Raw genomic sequence first — 19,814 nt, forward strand, 5'->3', positions numbered from 1 at the left:
GAATTTACCACAGATGGACTCCAATCAAGCTGTAGAAACATTAAAGGATGATCAATGGTAACAGGATGCACCTGAGCTTAATTTCGAGTCACATAGCAAAGGGTCTGAATACTTTTTTATTCGTAATACATTTGCTAAAATGTCTATAAACCTGTTTTCACTTTGTCACACTTTGTGTGTAGATGGATGAGATTTTTTTTTATTTCATCCATTTTAGAATAAGGCTGTAACGTAACAAAATGTGGAAAAAGTCAAGGGGTCTGAATACTTTCCCGAATGCACTGTATGTGGAGCTCTGAAAGAACTCAGAGAATTATATACACGTGGTGAATCTGCTTCAACAAAAACCTAACCTAACTTATTGTACTTTACATATGAGTTACATCAAATAAAATATCAATCAAATTAGTCATATAGCTATGAATTATGCAAAGTAAATATATTTAATGTGGACATTTCAATCTGTTTTTTGGGATGGAAGTGGTTTCTGATGTGTTTTTTTTTCTTGCGTAAAGAATACTTATTTTTCTTTTAACATTTTTAGCTAAATTCAAGGAGATATGCCCTGGTGGGATGGGCTACACTGTCACAGGCTCTTACAAGCCCAAACTACCCAATCAACTACCCAAACTTCCCAGCCAACCTGAGACCATCAACAAGCCAATGATCACCCACCAAGAGCCTGTGGCCCCGCCTCTGCCCTTCCCGACACCCGAGAAACCAGTGGAGGCCTTGAGCGTCACTGAGAGACAGCTTCCCTCTATTCCAGGTGAGTCAACATCACACAATTCCCTTTATACCAGGGGAGTCAACATCACACAATTCCCTTTATACCAGGGGAGTCAACATCACACAATTCCCTCTATACCAAGAGAGTCAACATCACACAATTCCCTCTATACCAGCTGAGTCAACATCACAAAATTCCCTCTATACCAGGTGAGTCAACATCACACAATTCCCTCTATACCAAGAGAGTCAACATCACACAATTCCCTCTATACCAGGTGAGTCAACATCACACAATTCCCTTTATACCAGGGGAGTCAACATCACACAATTCCCTCTATACCAGGTGAGTCAACATCACACAATTCCCTTTATACCAGGGGAGTCAACATCACACAATTCCCTCTATACCAAGAGAGTCAACATCACACAATTCCCTCTATACTAGTTGAGTCAACATCACACAATTCCCTCTATACCAGGTGAGTCAACATCACACAATTCCCTCTATACCAGGTGAGTCAACATCACACAATTCCCTCTATACCAAGAGAGTCAACATCACACAATTCCCTCTATACCAGGTGAGTCAACATCACACAATTCCCTCTATACCAGGTGAGTCAACATCACACAATTCCCTCTATACCAGGTGAGTCAACATCACACAATTCCCTCTATACCAGGTGAGTCAACATCACACAATTCCCTCTATACCAAGAGAGTCAACATCACACAATTCCCTCTATACCAGCTGAGTCAACATCACACAATTCCCTCTATACCAGCTGAGTCAACATCACACAGCAAGCACCAGTAGAAGAGCAGCCATCTTTACTAATGTACTCCAGAAAGACAGAGACAGAACATTGGGATGAGCTGGGCCTCAGTGTGACTCATAGATGGGAGTTGCTTGGTCTTTTAGAATTCAAGTAGAGTGCTCTGTGGAATTTGGCATCATAGACTGTAACACATGGGCCCTGGGGCCATGCTTTTGTCTTTTCACGATGCTGTCCTGTTTTGATATGTGGAATATCGTGTACCTTCAGTGCCAGCGCACTTTTTTTGTAATCCACCCTTCGACAAAAGGCAGCACATAAGTGAAACAAAAGACAGAACCGACTTGTAAGCGTGAGTGTGTGGGGGTCTTTAAAAACATTGCTCACCCAGACACCAATTCAGTTCCACCCTAGATAGGATGATGAGGATTCACATGCTTTAGCTTGCCCTCACCACTCAAACCGCTGGAATCTGAGAGGAGAGATGGAGTTCCTCTCTTTTATTGTTCAGGACATGCTTGGCGGCTGGTGAGGGAGAGAGAAACTTGGCCAGCGGTAGAGTGCACAGACTTATGCAAACTTCAGCTAAACTTCTCTTGAGCACAGAGGATCCAATGCAGAGGACAGACTCAGACAAAAAATAAGAGGAGAAAGTCACTGCCCAAACCTGTGTTGATTAGTGTTTGCATGCCACAAGGCGCTATGAACCCTGGCGGAGGGAATTTATTTTACGCCTAATGTTATGCGTCATTCGTAACAATACCGTTGGTCTTTATGACCAAAAATGCAAGAGGGTTGAGTTATGACATGGCATTTGGCCAGTGTTTAAAATAAGGTGTTAGTGGAACATCCTTGTTACTGATTAACATTTGTACGTGACCATGAAAAATATCACATGTTGATGCGGTCATGAACAGCTAAAAGTACCTGTGAAGGTGACCATCTTATGGATTGCAAATCATTAATCCTCTCTGGCCCCAGCCGGGTTAATTGATGTATTCAAAAGCCTGACTAAATTTAATGGGGAACTATAATGTGAATGTTGTCCTAAAAATACATATAAATGATGTACTTGCCTCTGACAAACCTTGGTAGTCAAGGGCAGGTATATCCAGCCTTGTGCTTTCAAACGGTCCCACTCTTTTTTTGAACTCATTCTTTCTTTGTGTTGTTTTTATTTTGTCTTCATGGCCAGTTGCCACAGATGCACCTGAGCAGGTAGGTTGGGTTTCTTCTGCAAAAAAACAACGGAACAGAAATAAGCTTTCTTGCATGCAACAAGAAGTATTCATCCTTCAGCCTCTATGGCAGCGACCTGCAGAAGCAGCCTGCAGCATCACCTCTGCATGAAGTCGGCATCACCACTGCATGGTTTTGAGCCAATCAATGCTCCATGCTTTCAGCCTAAGCGCACTTAAGCATTCACAGTGGAACGTCTATGTCAATGCCGTTCGCAGCTGGCAAGACTTTGCTCTTTGCGCTTTTGTCCAGCCTCATACTGTAAGGCTGCGTTTACTCAGGCAGCCCAATTCTGATCTTTTTCCACAAATTGGTCAGTTGACCAATCAGATCAGCTCTTTTGCCAATAATTGAGCAACTGATCAGAATCGGGCTGCATGTTTAAGTGCAGCCTTAGAGCCTCAAACACTGAACAGTCCTGAAACCTTTCTGTAATGGATTTAGTATTGTATTGTGACTTTTTGAATTAAATATAGAAGCTCTCTTTTACATGATCTGGTCTTGGTTCTTTCAGCGGTAAACTAGACTCAGCTGCTTGAAACTCTTTAAAAGCACTTTGACAAGGGTAAGTGAACACTGTTGCGCAGTACACTCTGAGAAACTCCAAATGTCTACAAAGCTGAAGTCAAGTTGGAGTCCACACAACTGACTTGGGCATTCTATAGACCCTGTCCACTCAATGACAACAAATGTTGCTCTTACAATCCGAAATCTTGCTCTTACAATCCTTTCAAGCACTTTCCTTCCTTCAGCTGCCATGCAAGCTGATTTGTAAATAGTTTACTGCCGAGCGGCCTATATGACGAGCTCACGCATGACAGCGGTGCATGAGCGGCGCTTGCTCACCGAAACCTCACACATGTCTATACGGATCAGTCCACTGACCCCGAGGTCCATATTGTGTTTGTCTTGTGTTTTGTCCTTCAAGGAGCTGGTTATTCTGGAGGCTACTAGTAGTAGGCCAGTAGTTGAGGTCGAGGCTGGCCAGCCACAGCTCTCTCCCGGTGTCTCTACCATGAGGATGGAGCCGGCCTACCCAGGTGTCTCATCCATTCCCTTCCCCTCTACTCTCTCTGCTGCTATTTCAGTCTCACTGGGCTGGTGCCCACCCTCACAGGGCAAAGTGTGGAAGTAATTTAATTATGATTTATGTTGTTTTGGCACTGTACTTTCGGTCAATTTGACCTGAAAGAATAGAAATGAAAATGGGTTGGTTTGAAAAATATATTATGTTCTTTCCCTTGTGACAGGTCTAATCGTCATAGTGGAAAGAGCACCTGCCATTTGTGATGGGTGTTCTCCAGGCTCTAGTATAGGATTATCTTCATTGAAATGCAAGGTTTCAATTGTTGTAAAAAGGGTTCAATATGTATCCAAGCTGGAAAAATCTTTTAACAACTGTCAGCTCAGCACGTGACGGTGAAGAGTGATTTATCTCTGTCCGCTGGGATTGTTGATTTCTGCAGCGCTCCGTGTTACAGCTTCATGACAACAACTCAACATTGAAACACTAATTTTAAAGACCACGGAAAGTCTGACTGCGCTGTTCTCTCCCCTGGCTCTATCTGTCCTGGTCTCGCAGAGGTTGTGGAGAAAACGTCGCCCCCTGCTCCAGCCCTGATCCTCCCCTCCAACGCTGGCCAGGACATCGCCCCGACTCAGTCAGCAGGTAAGAGCCCACAGTGACATACAGTGACACGCAGTAACCCGGTGACATCTGGACACAGTTTAGTCGACTGGTCATTGTGCTGCTGGCCGGTTAGTAACTACTATCCCTGCTACAAACTCTATCTAAGCTATCCCAAGCTGATTGTGTAAAAATCATGAATGAATAGAGGCCCGCAGACTGGGAACATGGCACTTTCTGACTCTTCCGGACCTCCTCTCTTTGTCCTTGGGGTTCTACCCCGTTGTATTTCGGGCTTCTTCTATAATTAGGAATCCGGTGTTGCTGTTGAGGGGCCGTGGCAACATGAAGTCTCTCTCTCCACTTTCTAGATGGGAATAGTTTAACAATAGTCTAACAACATCCTCATAAAGGCTTCAACTCACTCCAATGAAAATGCAGAGCAACTTTTTCTCTCTCTCCTGACCCTTAGAGAAATGTATTTGGGTCCTGTATTGTTGTATTTGAGAGACTCCCATTTTAGATGTTGTTGCTGTGGTTATTTGAATCGGAAGGGAAAGGCCAGTGAGGCCAGAGATTTGTGTCATCGCTAGGCAACCACTTGTGTGAAACGCACCTGTTTTGATACCCAGGGCGAGGAAGAGGGGGGACTTCACAGAGCAGTAGAATAGAGATTAGTGTCGGCACGGAGACAAGTGTGGAGGGAAGGGAGTGGGACTATCTGGTTCCAGGCCCACAAAAAGCACCTGGACCAATCAGGGGACATCTGGGGTATTTGGGGTTATATTTACTAGGCGGACATCCAAGCACCCAGACCGCTCTCATCTCAGCGTTTTACGTCCCGGTGTCCCGGAAAGGTGACACCATATTAAGAAGCCACAACAATTAAGCCACCTGATGACAGGTACTCGGTAAACTGTGATACATAATTGCGTCTCTCTTTTTTTTGTTGTTGAAATCATTCTGTCATCCTTACTGTGATTAGACTCTGTGCCTCTGTGCCTCAACGCTTGCTAATCATTCTCAACATGACGTTTCTTTCTAAAGTACATCCTCGACAAAACACACATGGCGGAGATGCTCTTTAAGGTGTAAAGCGACTACACTCGCTAATCATTCTGTAGCTCAATCAACCAATCAGTCAGTCAGTCAATCAAATGATTGTGCATTTTACAAATACATTTGTAACAAAGTGCTAAAATATAACACTTGACCGAACGGATGAGGGAAATCTCCTTAGGTGGGAAGAAACCTTGACAGGAAGCAGAGTCTAGAGCAGGAGCCCATCCTCCTCTGATTGGCTGATGTCTTCCCTAAATCCTATATAAAACACAGCAGTAATTGAATGTAACTGTATTTCTGAGGAGATGCCGCTGTGGCATATTTGAGCAATAATACCTTGCCTATTGAAATTTGTACAGTAATACTTCAATTCTTTGTAATTCCACCATACTGGCTGATTAATAATATATCAGGGATGCGTAATGTATTGTTAATGTGATCTCGAAGCTTGCTGACATTTTGACGACCATTTCCTCAGCAACACTGTAATTCTTAAATACTATATTCATCGTTGATCACCACTAATTGAATACCCCTTTCATTTTCTCTTCTTCTCATCAAGTCCTGAAATGGCAAACCGCTCCGTCACTGTGATTGGACAGTTGTGCAGTTTCGGCTGATATGACGGAGTCCTTAAGTCTCTGGAACTGTAGGTCCAGTGGCCCACTTCTGTAATATGTCTGCATATTGGTGCCTTTTGATGGGCATTAGACACTATGATTTACTTAATTCCATACTTTCCCACTGTGTTATGTCCCACAGCTGACCTCATGTCGAGACATGAGTAGACCGATTGATGCACCCAGTGAGTAGGTTTTGGAATTTTGACGATTATATTAACAGGTAGTCCCATTGAGACCAAGATCTGTTTTGCATCTTACAATTACAAATTGCACATAGGAAAGACACCAGAAAATACAAAATACAAAGAGAATACAAAAAATTCCATAAAGCACACTCGTGAAAAACAATCACACTCCACAGCAAATAGGTCCCCAATCAACACTTTGAAATCAAATTGTATTTGTCACATGCGCCGAATACAATAGGTGTAGACGTTACAGTGAAATGCTTACTTACAAGCCTACAACCGACAATGCCTTTTTTAAGAAGTGTTAACTGCGAGATCGGTGCCCCCCCACGGGACGGTTGAGTTAACGTGCGCTAATATGATTAGCATGTAAGTAACAAGAACATTTCCCAGGACGTAGACATATCTGATATGGGAAGAAAGCTTAAATTCTTGTTAATCTAACTGCACTGTCCAATTTACTGTAGCTGTTACAGTGAAATAATACTATGCTATTGTTTGAGGAGAGTGTACAGTTATGAACTTGAAAATGTATTAATAAACAAATTAGGCACATTTGGGCAGACTTGATACAACATTTTGAACAGAAATACAATGGTTCATTGGATCAGTCTAAAACTTTGCACATGCAATGCTGCCAACTAGTGGCCAAAATCTAAATAGAGCCTAAAGTGGAATAATACATTGTGGCCTTTCTTTTGCATTTCAAAGATGATCTTTTACCAGATCTAATGTGTTATATTCTCCTACATTCATTTCACATTTCCACAAACTTCAAAGTGTTTCCTTTCAAATGGTATCAAGAATATGCATGTCCTTGCTTCAGGTCCTGAGCTACAGGCAGTTAGATTTGGGTGTGTCATTTTAGGCGAAAATCTGGGGGGGAAAAGGGGCCGATCCTTAAGAGGAATGTATTTACTAAATAAACTGAAGTAAAACATTTATAAATACATGAATACAATTTTAAAATAAGAACATTGAAAAATAACAAATAATTTAAGAGCAACAATAAAATAACAGTAAATGCAAATAGTCTGAAAGGCACCAATACATCCATTTGTAGGGAACTCTGAAGATTGTTCCATACTTGGGGTGCAAAGAAACTTAAAGCTAAAAGTCTGTAGCAACAGACGGAATTTCCATAGATATCCATCCCTGTGACCTGGTATGGTAACTCGTACTTCTATAGGTAAGTAAAGATGTAAGGTAATGAGGGAGTTTTTACAAAATGCAGTGTTTCGACCTACATGAGGTCAAAGAGGGCCATCCTAATTTCTGATAGAGCAAGTAGTGATGAGTGCAAAACCTATCACCCGTTATAAAACTAAGTGCACTGTGGTGAACTACATCTAACAGCTTTAACCCTTTACACTTGTAGAAATTGGCCTATATGGATAGGGCTATAAAAAAGAAAGAAGGTCGCACACTCCCAAACATTTAATGGGTATAGTAACCAACATTTTGGAACGCAGTGCTGCCTTCAGGGTTACATTGTAACTGCTTGATACAGTTATGTAGACAAGCAGTGCAATTAGTGGAGCCAATGAACACAGTGAGGGGTGTGTCATAGTAATTAAGGTAACGAGGGATGAAAAACAGTGAAACAGCATGGCAATACATGCGGACAATTATTTACATAATCTTATGTCAACATGATTAGATATAATGGAATACATTATGCTAATATCAACCAGCATTATTCTTACATTTAATTTACTTTCATCTTTGTTTCATTACTTAATTTCATATCTTGTTGTGGTTCAAACATAATGCATAATGAGCATCATCACCATGGGAAACATGACATGCAGTATAAGCTAAGAAACTGTGGCCCCCAAAAAAATCATTGGGTTGAAATGGCCTGAGGTCAAATTCAATAATCAGACCACTAGGAGTCAGTGTTTTTAGATAGGAGATCCATTAGGCCTCCCTCTGTAGTAGTAGGGTCCCGATCGGTGGCGGTCGGTGCCATTTAAGAGGAGGGAGTACGAATATTTTTTTAATGAGCATGGCCTCATTTCTATTACAGTATATTGGATGACTCATTCATATTCTATTCACCCAGTCCAATGTAACAGTGACAGGTTTAGGCAACTACATGATACTCAAATTTTCCCTACACCCATCATGAGGTTGCTACAACCTCGCCTATGAATGACAGTTTACAATGTAGGTGCGTCGAAAGACAAATTTGAGGTGACAGACAGTGATATTCAATACTGCCTTGCACATTATCGCCTGCATCTAGCTGATATAGAGTGTAATCATTAGTCCAACAGTTGCAAACAAGAGTTTCTGTTGGACAAATTCAGGTATGTTTATCCCCGTTTTGTCACGTTTACGAAAAAAATTTCGGCGGAATAAATACACCCCTGATCACGCGTAGACACGGTTCAATTTCATAGCAGCCACGTTGTATTATTTCTTGCATCCATGAGCTCTCCTCCTTTCACCTCTTCCCTTCGCATGTGGACTTCAATGCACAACCCATCAGCTGTATGTGACCAAGCAGAAAAACCTTTCCAAGCCAAACCGCTACACACAGCCTACACCATTGTCACCATATTAGCTAAAGTAATGTCATAGTCAGCATAGCTAATAGAACTAACGCGTTAGTAAACCCGCTACAATCATGCAGTAACCGTTACAGTGTACAGTCAGTAAGCAGTTACACCAGCGGGCCCCGGTGGCAATAAATTAGTCAAACCAAAAGTTTACCTCGACTTGGAAGAGTTCCAGTGTTGTGTTGGAAAGACATAGCCAGCTAGCTAACATAGCATCCCTCTGTTTCAGCAGTGTGTTTCAGTAGGCTAGACTAGATGGCCACATTTACATCTCTCCCTCTCTCTTCCTTTTTTCTCTCTTGCTTCTCCTTCATTTTGGAAGAAATTAATTTGTTAAAAACTGTTGAACTACTGTCTTTCTCTCTCTTTGAGTCAACTACTCATCACATTTTATGCACTGCAGTGCTGGCTAGCTGTAGTTTATGCTTTCAGTACTAGATTAATTCTCTGATCCTTTGATTGGGTGGACAACATGTCAGAGAGCTCTGAGCTCTGATAGGTTGGAGGATGTCCTTTGGGAGTTGTCATAATAACTGTGTAAGTCTATGGAATGGGGTGAGAACCAAGAGCCTCCTAGGCTTTGTATTGAAGTTATTGTACCCAGAGGCGAACGGAAGCTAGCTGTCCTTCGGCTACACCATGGTGCTACCCTACAGAGTGCTGTTGCTGCTACTATAGACCTTATTTGCAAAATAGTTGTAATCAATTATTTGGTGACGTGATTATATTTAGTATAGTTTCATCTAAAAAGGAAATGTTTTTACAATGTTTTACTATTTTTATTTGTATGAAAGTAACTGAGGAGGATGGTCCTCCTTTTCCTCCTCTGAGTAGCCTGCAACTGGTCTCGATGTTAACTCTCCTTGAGAGAGTAACATGCTCGATACCTGTGTATTTGAGTGAGGAGATAGGATGTTTAGCTTCAACAAAGTGAGCTGCTACTGTGCAGTCGGTATTCTTACACCTGATTGAGCTGCGGTGTTCAGCTATACATTGTTTTAACCAAGTTTCAGAGAGTACAAGAATGTCAGGGTTAGTATCTTGGACCCAAATGCTTAATGCCTAACATATACATTTTTGAGTGAATACTCTGCACATTTAAAAAAAATCTCTGGTACTTTTATATACTTTTTAGCTAGTAGTTCTGAAAGTAGCGCTCACGAGCCAAAAGTGGTCCACACAAATTGCATATTATGTCACGTGCAGATATGTGCACCACATCATTGCGCTCTCTCACTCTGATGTGTGTGCATCTTGCTAGCTGTCACTCAAATGGGGAGGGGCTGAAGCTCATTGGCTGGAACTCGAATTGCTAGGGAGCTGGCCCACGTGGGGGAAAATGTAGGGGAAAAGGCACCACTCAACTTCCTGGAAACAGTTGCTATCAAACTAGGAATTTTGCGGCTAATTGAGGTAAGACAGTAATTCTGCTCATAGATTATACATGTATGAACTAAACATTGACATGAACCTAACATTGACACATCCAGCCCAAAGCGTGAGGTTTAAAAAATGCAAAGTTCCGGAGCATGTCTTTAAGTTCGCCAGCTCAATAACCTTATGAGATTTAAAGTCAGAGGGGGTTTCCAAGCAATAAGCATTGGCTTATCAGCAGTTGTTGGTTGGGCGTGCTGAATCCTTGCCAATATTTGTCATACAGAAACACATTTGCAGCCATGAATGGGAAGTTGATGAGAATATCGGCTAGGGAGAGGAAAGGCCATTTGCAGGAATGGAATAGATTTGTTTATGCTGCGCATATAGATACAGTATTTATGTATTTAGTATTTGAAGAGTAGCATGAGGTTTCCTCTATGATTGTGTTCAGCAAGCATACTCAAAATCCTGCTATTTGGGTCTCTCTCTCTCGTTCTCTCTCTCTCTTTCTCTCTGTCTCTCTCTTTCTCTCTCTCTCTGTCTCTCGCACTTGGCCAGAGGTGGATGAGTGCCAAGTCAACCCTCACATCTGTGGCCAGGGGATCTGCTACAACACTGTGGAGGGTTATACCTGCATCTGTAGAGAGGGCTACCAGATGGATGAGACACACACCACCTGTGTCGGTAAGAAACAAGACGTCAAAGGTCACGTCCATTTATCAGATCAATGGGAACGGAGTCTTTTTGTCATTTGGTCTGATTGGATTAGGTTTTCACTCTTCACATTTGCCCCAGAACATATATTAATTTAATTACATCAGTAATTTTGTTATTTTATTTAACCTTTATCTAACTAGGCAAGTCAGTTAAGAACAAATTCTTATTTACAATGACAGCCTACAATGACGGCCTTTTCTGAATATACTTGTGATATATAATGATTTAACTAGCCTTTCAGCATTTTGGAGTTATGTGTGAATGTTGTAGAATAATAATTTAGTTACCACTTTGGTGCAGTGGTGGTTTGAAATAAACACTATCTATACTCATAATACTTTAATCCACTCACATTAGCATGTCAGTATGTCTCTTAGCAAGTTGACCCCTGTTCCATCCCATGACTCCTGCCTTGCTACAGATGTTGATGAATGCCTGGAGTCTGCATCACTGTGCTCCAACGGCCGCTGCAGGAATACTCCCGGCAGCTTCCTGTGTGTGTGCCAACCAGGCTTCATGACAGATGAGGAGGGAACCGGTTGCATTGGTAAAGTCATTTCACACACATACCACCACACTCCCTGAGATTCAATACGTGTTGTGCACCGCAGCAGCACACATTTGGATAGCCGTTTGGGTGTTTTCATTTCTTGTTGAAACCCCTAGTTATTTCCCCAGTTGTCTCCAGTATAGTTCCCCATTGGCATTGTCCCCCCTCCCTGGAGATAGGGGCTGCATTTTAGGAGATGACCACAGTGTGGCCCATTAGCGACGTCCTCCCCATCCTCCTCCCCATCCCGGGAAATAAATACTGTGAACACTGTCATTAGGTGGTTTCTGGTGTTTCTACACAGATTTTCTCTTCCACAAAATGAGGTTTGCGGAGGCATAAAGCCAATGATTATTTCCCCGTAACTGTACTGTACTGTAACAGTCAAACATCTGAAAAGGAAATATGAGGATATAATTTATCACCGTTTGCCAGGGATTTCTATGTGGATATGAGTACTTGATCTATTATTAATATTAAGAAGAGTGCAAAAACAGGCAACTTGGAGGACAACAGCCCTAAATCTTCAATAAGACAGATGGAACATTGAGTGACTGGTTATACTTGAATCCAATGATGAAAACGAAACTATACTGGAGAAAAATATAAACACAACATGTTTCATGAGTTGAAATAAAAAATCCCTGAAATGTTTCACACATAAATAGCTTATTTCTCTAAAATGTTGTGTTCAAATTGGTTTATATCCCTGTTAAGGAGCATTTCTCCTTTGCCAATATAATCTATCCACCTGACAGGTGTGGCATATCAAGAAGTTGATTAAACAGCATATTTCTGTCTGTAATAAAGCCCTTTTGTGGGAAAAACTCATTCTGATTGGCTGGGCCTGGCTCCCCAGTGGGTGGGCCTGGCTGTCAAGTGGGTAGTGGGTGCCCACCCACCACTCACCATGTTGCACTCCTGCCCAGTCATGTGAAATCCATAGATTAGGGCCTAATGAATATATATTTCAATTGACTGAATTCCTTATATGAACTGTAACATCTTTGAAATTGTTGCATGTTGCGTTTATATTTTTGTTCAGTTTAAAAATACTTTGAAAACACTTACTTAACCAGAGGCAACACTACATGACGAGTTAAAACCGAAATAAGGTTTTCCACTCCATGTCCAGTCTGTTTCTTGCCTGTCGTCATTTTGCTGAGTCATGCATTTACACTCTCTACTTCAAGGTGGGGGGATGTTTGGTTACTAAGGAGGGGAGTGGTATCCTGGATACCACTCCCCTCCAATTAGAGTCCCTGTTTCCTTCCTTGTTGGTTCTGTCTTTTGTAATGTCCCACAGGAAGTCCCGCCCAGGGCCCTCAGAGGAAGTTTATGTCACCTTAAGCTGGCTTTGGTCCATTTTAGGGGGCTGGGAGGGCATGAAGCAGAGACAGTCCTGGCATGAATCAGCAATGTCCATGATATTCAGTTAAAGTCAAGGAAAGAGCGTCATGAGTCACTCTTCTAGCTCTCTGTAATGCCAGACTGTCCAAATCGTTTAGATCGATGGATATCACATTCAGACTGGGGTACATAGAGATCTGGCACAGATCTACGGACAGACCAGGGGATTCCATCACTTTAGCCTGAACTTCCGCTGCCCTTGTTGATATTGGACGGAGTAATGTCTGACATGTTTGTAAAACAAAAGTGACACAGCACTAAAATGATGTGTACCCCATCACATTTCTCCAGGGTTTTGGGGATTATGCTTATGTTCTTAATGGGTTTGGGTGAGTACCAAGAAAGGGTTGATTATTCTTGAAAGATTGAGTATCTTTGTTGGAGCCAGTTACTATCCTCAAATCTCTCCTTCTCGCTCCCACCCCCGTCTTTCCCTCCATCCCTCTCTCTCCCCTCCTCTTCCTCTCTGTATCCCTCGCTCAGATTTAAACGAGTGTCTGAACTCCCACGCTTGTCCTGAGGATGGCTTTTGTGTCAACAATGTGGGTTCCTACATCTGTCGGCACTGTGACAGCGGCTTCAGGATGAGCCCAACAGGCCAGTGTGAAGGTACAAGAAGCGCCCTTCAACGATTTGGGTTCTATTTGGAGAGCTTTAGGGGCAAGAGAATTAGAGGGGGGTTCATGGTAAGACAATGCCATGGTTGTTTCTGACATATTAACAACATGATATGCATATTGCCGACTTACACATCACCCACACTTAAATCCTTGGCCTTTTGTGGTGTTGATTCAGTGCTTGCCTCTCTCCTCGCCTCTCTCTTTCTTTCCCCCCACCTCTACTCTCTCTCTTTCTCTCACTATCTCTCTTCTCTCTCTCTCTCTCTCTCTCTCTCTCTCTCTCTCGAACAGATATAGATGAGTGTCTGGACATGGGTGTGTGTCCATCCGGCATGTGTGTCAACTTGCTGGGCTCTTATGAGTGTGATTCGTGTCCAGAGGGCTTCCAGGGCCAGGGAGGACAGTGTGTCGGTATGTGACTGCACATTCTCTCTTTCTCACAAAAAATCAGGAGCATCCAAATTACTGGAGCGGCTTGGCTCTGAATTGAAATTCCACCAAATTCCACCTTCCGCCAATTTGTGGATAAAACAAAATAACATTTGTTTGACAATCCATCTTTCTGTGTCTTGTGCGCTGGTGTGTTTGTGCAGGCATGTTCAGTTTAAAAATAGATGTGTGCGTGTGCATGCGTGTGCTTTTGTGTGTACAGTATATACAGTGCCTTGCGAAGGTATTCGGCCCCCTTGAACTTTGCGACCTTTTGCCACATTTCAGGCTTCAAACATAAAGATATAAAACTGTATTTTTTTGTGAAGAATCAACAACAAGTGGGACACAATCATGAAGTGGAACGACATTTATTGGATATTTCAAACTTTTTTAACAAATCAAAACCTGAAAAATTGGGCGTGCAAAATTATTTTATTATTTTCTTCTCTGTCTTCTCAAAGCCCTCACACAGACTGAAAGCAGGGGAATTGGGACACAGACTGTATTTCCGACAGGGTATATATCGAGAGGATATCACTATTTAGAATTTCAAATACTACCCTGCATTGACAGTTATAAGTGTTTACCCAGCTGTTGGTCATATACAGAATACAGTGCTGTAGCTAGGGCTGTTACGGTGACATATTACTGCCACACCGGCGGTCACGAGTCATGATGGCAGTCAAATTCCATGTTCCACCGTTTACGATAATTAGACATCTCCAAGCTCTGATGCTGCCGATGGTCATTAGTAGCCTCTGCACTCTATTGTCCCTCTAATCACTCTGACATCAATGCAAATGTAATAGAAAATCTAATCAAACACTTCATGGCAGCCCATGAGCTCATGCTGTGCAATATTTCTATAGGCCTCTATTAAAAAGAGGAGGATCCAATCAGCTTTCTATATGCTAGGCCTACTATATTTATTTCTCAACCTTCCGAATATTAAGCACGTTGCTTCTTTTTAACAGGAGTAAAGCCTACCTGGCTGATATATAAATGAACCACAGGGAAAGCATCCTTCATTCACTATTAAAGTGCAGCGATTAAATTTATTTTTTTTCCGCTGCCCCTGTTTCGAGACAGGTGCATGATAATGGTCCATTCCAAATCAAAACATTATTTCCCACATATATTATTTAGTGTATGTAAAGACATGATTAAATCAAGAAGCATTGCTGCGCTTATAATGTTAAGAAATAGCCTAATAGTTTATCAACATTTTAAGCTAAATGTTCTCCTCTGTTGCTTCAGGCTCAAAGCATAAAAACAGTTTTTTTTATGCTAGTGGTTGTATTAATTTGGGATCTATCGCATCCCACAACTGTCCTGTACTATGTTTGAATATTTATTTCTCACACAGAATAGGTCAACTTTTGCACTATGGGGATAGTCGATTGACATAAGTTAGTGCTTTTGCTGTTAGTTAGGCCTACTCATCTTGTTGGCTGATGAAAAGTAAATGTGGACCGTTCTTCCAATATCTTCAATATGCACCTCGGAAATGGATAAGGATGCACGCTGTTGCGTCCAGGTGTGTCTGTCTTCACTTGTAGCCTGTGAGAAAGACCCGATCACGTGACTGAGAGCCATGTGAGTGAGAGGTGCTTCGGCACGCAGCGGGGAGAAGGGAATTATAATTATCATATTCAGATCAAGGGCATAGCACCACTGGGCATAGCACCACTGGTTGGGAAATTCAAGGCATTATCAAGTGCTTGTCAAATTGTGAATGAGAGACTGATGAAGTGTGTACAGTTTGCGCAAAAAAACTAAGCAGAGCTCAACTCTTTCATACAACTTTAAAAAACAAAATGTCATTAGAGTCGCATCATACAGCCTTGGAATGTATTAAAAATCAAAACATATAGCTCTACATTTGTTACATAAATAACTCTAAATTAATCATATAATAGTACCTGTTTCTTTGTTAACTGCTCAACACAGAATAGCCGCATGTGCATGTGCGCACTCCCTCAAATTGTTTGGAGAAAATATATTTTGTATAAAAAAATGCTACGGAATTCTAAGCAATATTGTCTGCTAAATGAACTAGTGTAGCCCACAGCCATTAGGCATAGTCAGATCAGGGCCTAACATAAGGACAACGCAGAGTGTGTTATTCTGTTCTTCTGAAATAGACTACATTTTCTTCATATCATGCTTCTTTAGACCTGTCTAAAATAAATAATGGATTTATTGTGAAGGTGTAGGCTAAATTACATGTATTTATTTTTAAAATGTAGATGTTCCAAAGGTCTGCATCAGTGGCTTGTAGGCTCTGCTTGGAAGACAGGAGATACTAAATGTGTTTAAGTTAATTAACAGTCAATTACTGTGAGACTGGCAGTTATTTGCTTGACAATCACCGGCTGACAAAATGTCATGACCGCCACAGCCCTAGCTGTAGCCACCTTCTGAAACGCACTAGCTAGATGTGGAATGCAGAGTAGGTCGCTGGGTACAGTCTGTATTGTCAGTGAGGTACATGATGCCTCACATCAGCTTTAATCCTAGCTCCAGGACATCATGTGAGCTGCCTGGGAGACCTGCAGCAGAATCAACGCACACATTCCATGAGTGAATTTCAGCCGTATTATTTAACCATGAGTTTCAAGGAATAATCTAATCTCATTCCTAAACCGTTTCTGTTTAATGGACAAAGAACACCTCAGGAAACAAATGTAGTATTTCTGTTTACGCTCAGTACAGTATAAGTCCCACAAATCAACCAATTAAAAAGCCACCATATGGACCCACATTTTCCTGGAAGTCGACCGGTTTCTGTTGAAACCATAGGTGCATCACTCAGCCCTTCCAGAGAGTACGTGTTGCATGTGGTGGATGGTTGACTGTGAGGTTGTGAGCAGTATTCACACAGTGTCCTGACCCAGCCCAGCCACAGTGGGTAGGCAGGGTGCAGGTTGGGACAGGAAATCATTAGGCCATGTGACACATAGGGAGACCTCTAGAGTCTCATTTAAGGTAGTGGTGCTGGTTTAGGTCCTTAGCTAGGTCATGCCAACTTTCAATGGGTCTGTTTCGTGTGGTTGTATCTTATCCAAGACAATGAGGGTTGTTTACACACATTATGATGCAGTTCCAGGTGCATTACCTTAAGCCAAGTGAAGGTTGGCCCAAACATTGGTTTTGAGATCCATTAAACACACTGTGAAGCATGAAAAAATAACATTGTGCTGGAGTTTGGTTTTCTAATATCATATCCAACATGGCAGCATGTTTAGACATTTGAGATATTAAACACATTGTAAAAATCTTTGACTACAATTCTTTCCCTCCTGTTTTCTTGACTCTGCCCAGATGTAGATGAATGCCTGCACCAGTCAACTTGTGCCAATGGGAAGTGCTCCAACTTTGAGGGATATTTTGTCTGCTCGTGTAACGATGGATTCACGCTCAGCCTAGATGGACAATCATGTGAAGGTAACACCCTAATTCTAGTGCTTTATGGTGTTATGGGACTTTCAAGTGACAACTCAAAACTAGCTCTACCAAGTCCCTGAATGATCTAGAAGACTGGATTCCATTATTACTGGATGATATCATAGTTTAGAGAGAATCACCATTTTGTCCAAACTGAATTAGCCACTGGTTAGAATCTTCCAGAAAACCCATAAATGTAAACAGCATAATAGCGGCAAAGAGCGAATGCCGTAAAAGTAAGCACATATTACCTCATAATCACTTATTTGTTTGGGCACTGTTTGTATATGTGACATAATGAATGACTCTGCCTGTGTAAGACAGTCAGTTTAGCACAGCGAAGCACTTTTCCCGAACTTTTCCCACAGTGTCTTTAATGCCAGTCACAAGGCGCCTTGCTTATGATGGAGACCTTGTGGTGCAGGTTTATAAATCATTCAGAATTGGCCTGGCAGCGCTCGACCTTTTCAGCGGACCGTTGTGCCCACAGTGAAGCTATTGGGCCCTGCTAAATAAATGATGGAATTTCAGTAATCACCCTGGGCTGTTTGGGGTAATGAAAGTATATGAAACCCTTAAGAGTTGCGGTATATCAATATCTCGTCATCTTTCTCCCAATACGCGCATCAATATCTCTCTCTGTTTACCTGCCCCACCTCTTGCACCTGAAATGAGAATAATATTTTCCCTGGTACCTTGCTCTTGGAGTCTGTGTATCAAAGTGTGAGGCGATTCAACCCCAGGAAAACTTGAAAATAGAATATATGTTCAGGAAATTTTTTATATACATGCTTTTACATCTGTAGCACAAACCATTTTTTTGAAAATCATGAGGAAAGTGGCCATTTTAGGCCTTTTTTAGACCTAGACATGCCTCCTGTAAAACACTACGATCTGTGAACATTACATGATACAGACGACATCTTGGTCATTATACTCTTATAGTGTGCAAATATGGAGGATTTCTAGATTCTGAGCCCACTAGCTTGTAGAGTATATTGTTTAAAACAATATGTATACAAATTAGCACAATAAAAAAGGGTACTTTGAGATATTCCTGTCAATATGTTTCATTTTTGATAAATGAATGTGAAAAATACTCCCTATTTGAGAGCACACCATAAGAAGTATGATGAAACCAAGATGGTGTCTGTATTATGTACGGTTCATGGATCATAGGGTCTTAGAAGAGACACGTATAGGTCTAAAACGAGCGGACAATTGCCACTTTCATCAGGATTTTCAAAAATGTTTTTGATATTGTTTGCATCCATAACATCCTTCCTCCCTATTATTTCTTAAGTTAATAGATTCTCTATGGTGTGGACAGCACTAGCATTTAAGATGCGGTAGAAAGGCCAACATCATTGACAATTCCTTGAACACAGCTTTCGCATTTAATTCACATTATTTCAAGTATTATTATTCCAAAAATTGTATGTTATGCCTCTTTTCAGCCTCAAATGGGAACGGGCCGTGTTTGATGTTATTGACTTTTAGTGACGCACCTCAGAATCCTCAATGTAGCATCTGAACTAGAGGTCAATTAATCGGAATGGCCGATTAATTAGGGCCGATTTCAAGTTTTCATAACAATCGGAAATCTTTTTGACCGATTTGGCAATTATTTTTTTACACCTTTATTTAATCTTTATTTAACTAGGCAAGTCAGTTAAGAACCCATTCTTATTTTCAATGACGGCCTAGGAACTGTGGGTTAACTGCCTCGTTCAGGGGCAGAACAACAGATTTTCACCTTGTCAGCTCGGGGGATTCAATCTTGCAACCTTACAGTTAACTAGTCCAACGCTCTAACCACCTGCCTCTCATTGCACTCCACGAGGAGACTGCCTAATTTGCCAGAATTTTATGTAATTATGACATAACATTGAAGGTTGTGCAATGTAACAGGAATATTTAGACTAATGGATGCCACCCCTTAGATAAAATACGGAATGGTTCCGCATTTCACTGAATAAACGTCTTGTTTTCGAGATGATAGTTTCCGGATTCGACCATATTAATGACCTAAGGCTAAGTCTATGATTTGATAGAGCAGTCTGACTGAGTGGTGGTAGGCAGCAGCAGGCTCGTAAGCATTCATTCAAACAGCACTTTCGTGCGTTTTGCCAGCAGCTCTTCGTTGTGCGTCAAGCATTGCGCTGTTTATGACTTCAAGCCTATCAACTCCCGAGATGTAAAATGGCTAGCTAGTTAGCGGGGTGCGCGCTAATAGCGTTTCAAACGTCACTCGCTCTGAGACTTGGAGTGGTTGTTCCCCTTGCTCTGCATGGGTAACGCTGCTTCGAGGGTGGCTGTTGTCGTTGTGTTCCTGGTTCGAGCCCAGGGAGGAGCGAGGAGAGGGACAGAAGCTATACTGTTACACTGGCAATACTAAAGTGCCTATAAGAACATCCAATAGTCAAAGGTATATGAAATACAAGTGGTAG

General features: G+C 41.7%; 1 protein-coding gene across 7 annotated transcripts in view; it reads left to right on the forward strand.

The window, feature by feature from the left end:
• Positions 1–19,814, forward strand: part of LOC139381140 (latent-transforming growth factor beta-binding protein 1-like) — a 135,389-nt gene that overhangs the window by 88,142 nt on the left and 27,433 nt on the right. For 4 of the 7 annotated variants that reach the window (XM_071124477.1, XM_071124479.1, XM_071124480.1 and 1 more), the window contains 9 exons: positions 545–769; positions 2,704–2,726; positions 3,676–3,787; positions 4,330–4,416; positions 10,747–10,872; positions 11,327–11,452; positions 13,349–13,474; positions 13,777–13,896; positions 17,242–17,364. In XM_071124477.1, the coding sequence (XP_070980578.1) occupies positions 545–769; positions 2,704–2,726; positions 3,676–3,787; positions 4,330–4,416; positions 10,747–10,872; positions 11,327–11,452; positions 13,349–13,474; positions 13,777–13,896; positions 17,242–17,364 (1,068 nt within the window). The remainder of the gene's footprint in view (positions 1–544; positions 770–2,703; positions 2,727–3,675; positions 3,788–4,329; positions 4,417–10,746; positions 10,873–11,326; positions 11,453–13,348; positions 13,475–13,776; positions 13,897–17,241; positions 17,365–19,814) is intronic. The other 3 variants (XM_071124478.1, XM_071124481.1, XM_071124482.1) reach the window with 1 other exon arrangement.

The sequence above is a fragment of the Oncorhynchus clarkii genome, chromosome 23 (genome assembly GCF_045791955.1).
Source record: "Oncorhynchus clarkii lewisi isolate Uvic-CL-2024 chromosome 23, UVic_Ocla_1.0, whole genome shotgun sequence".
Taxonomy (NCBI): Eukaryota; Metazoa; Chordata; class Actinopteri; order Salmoniformes; family Salmonidae; genus Oncorhynchus; species Oncorhynchus clarkii.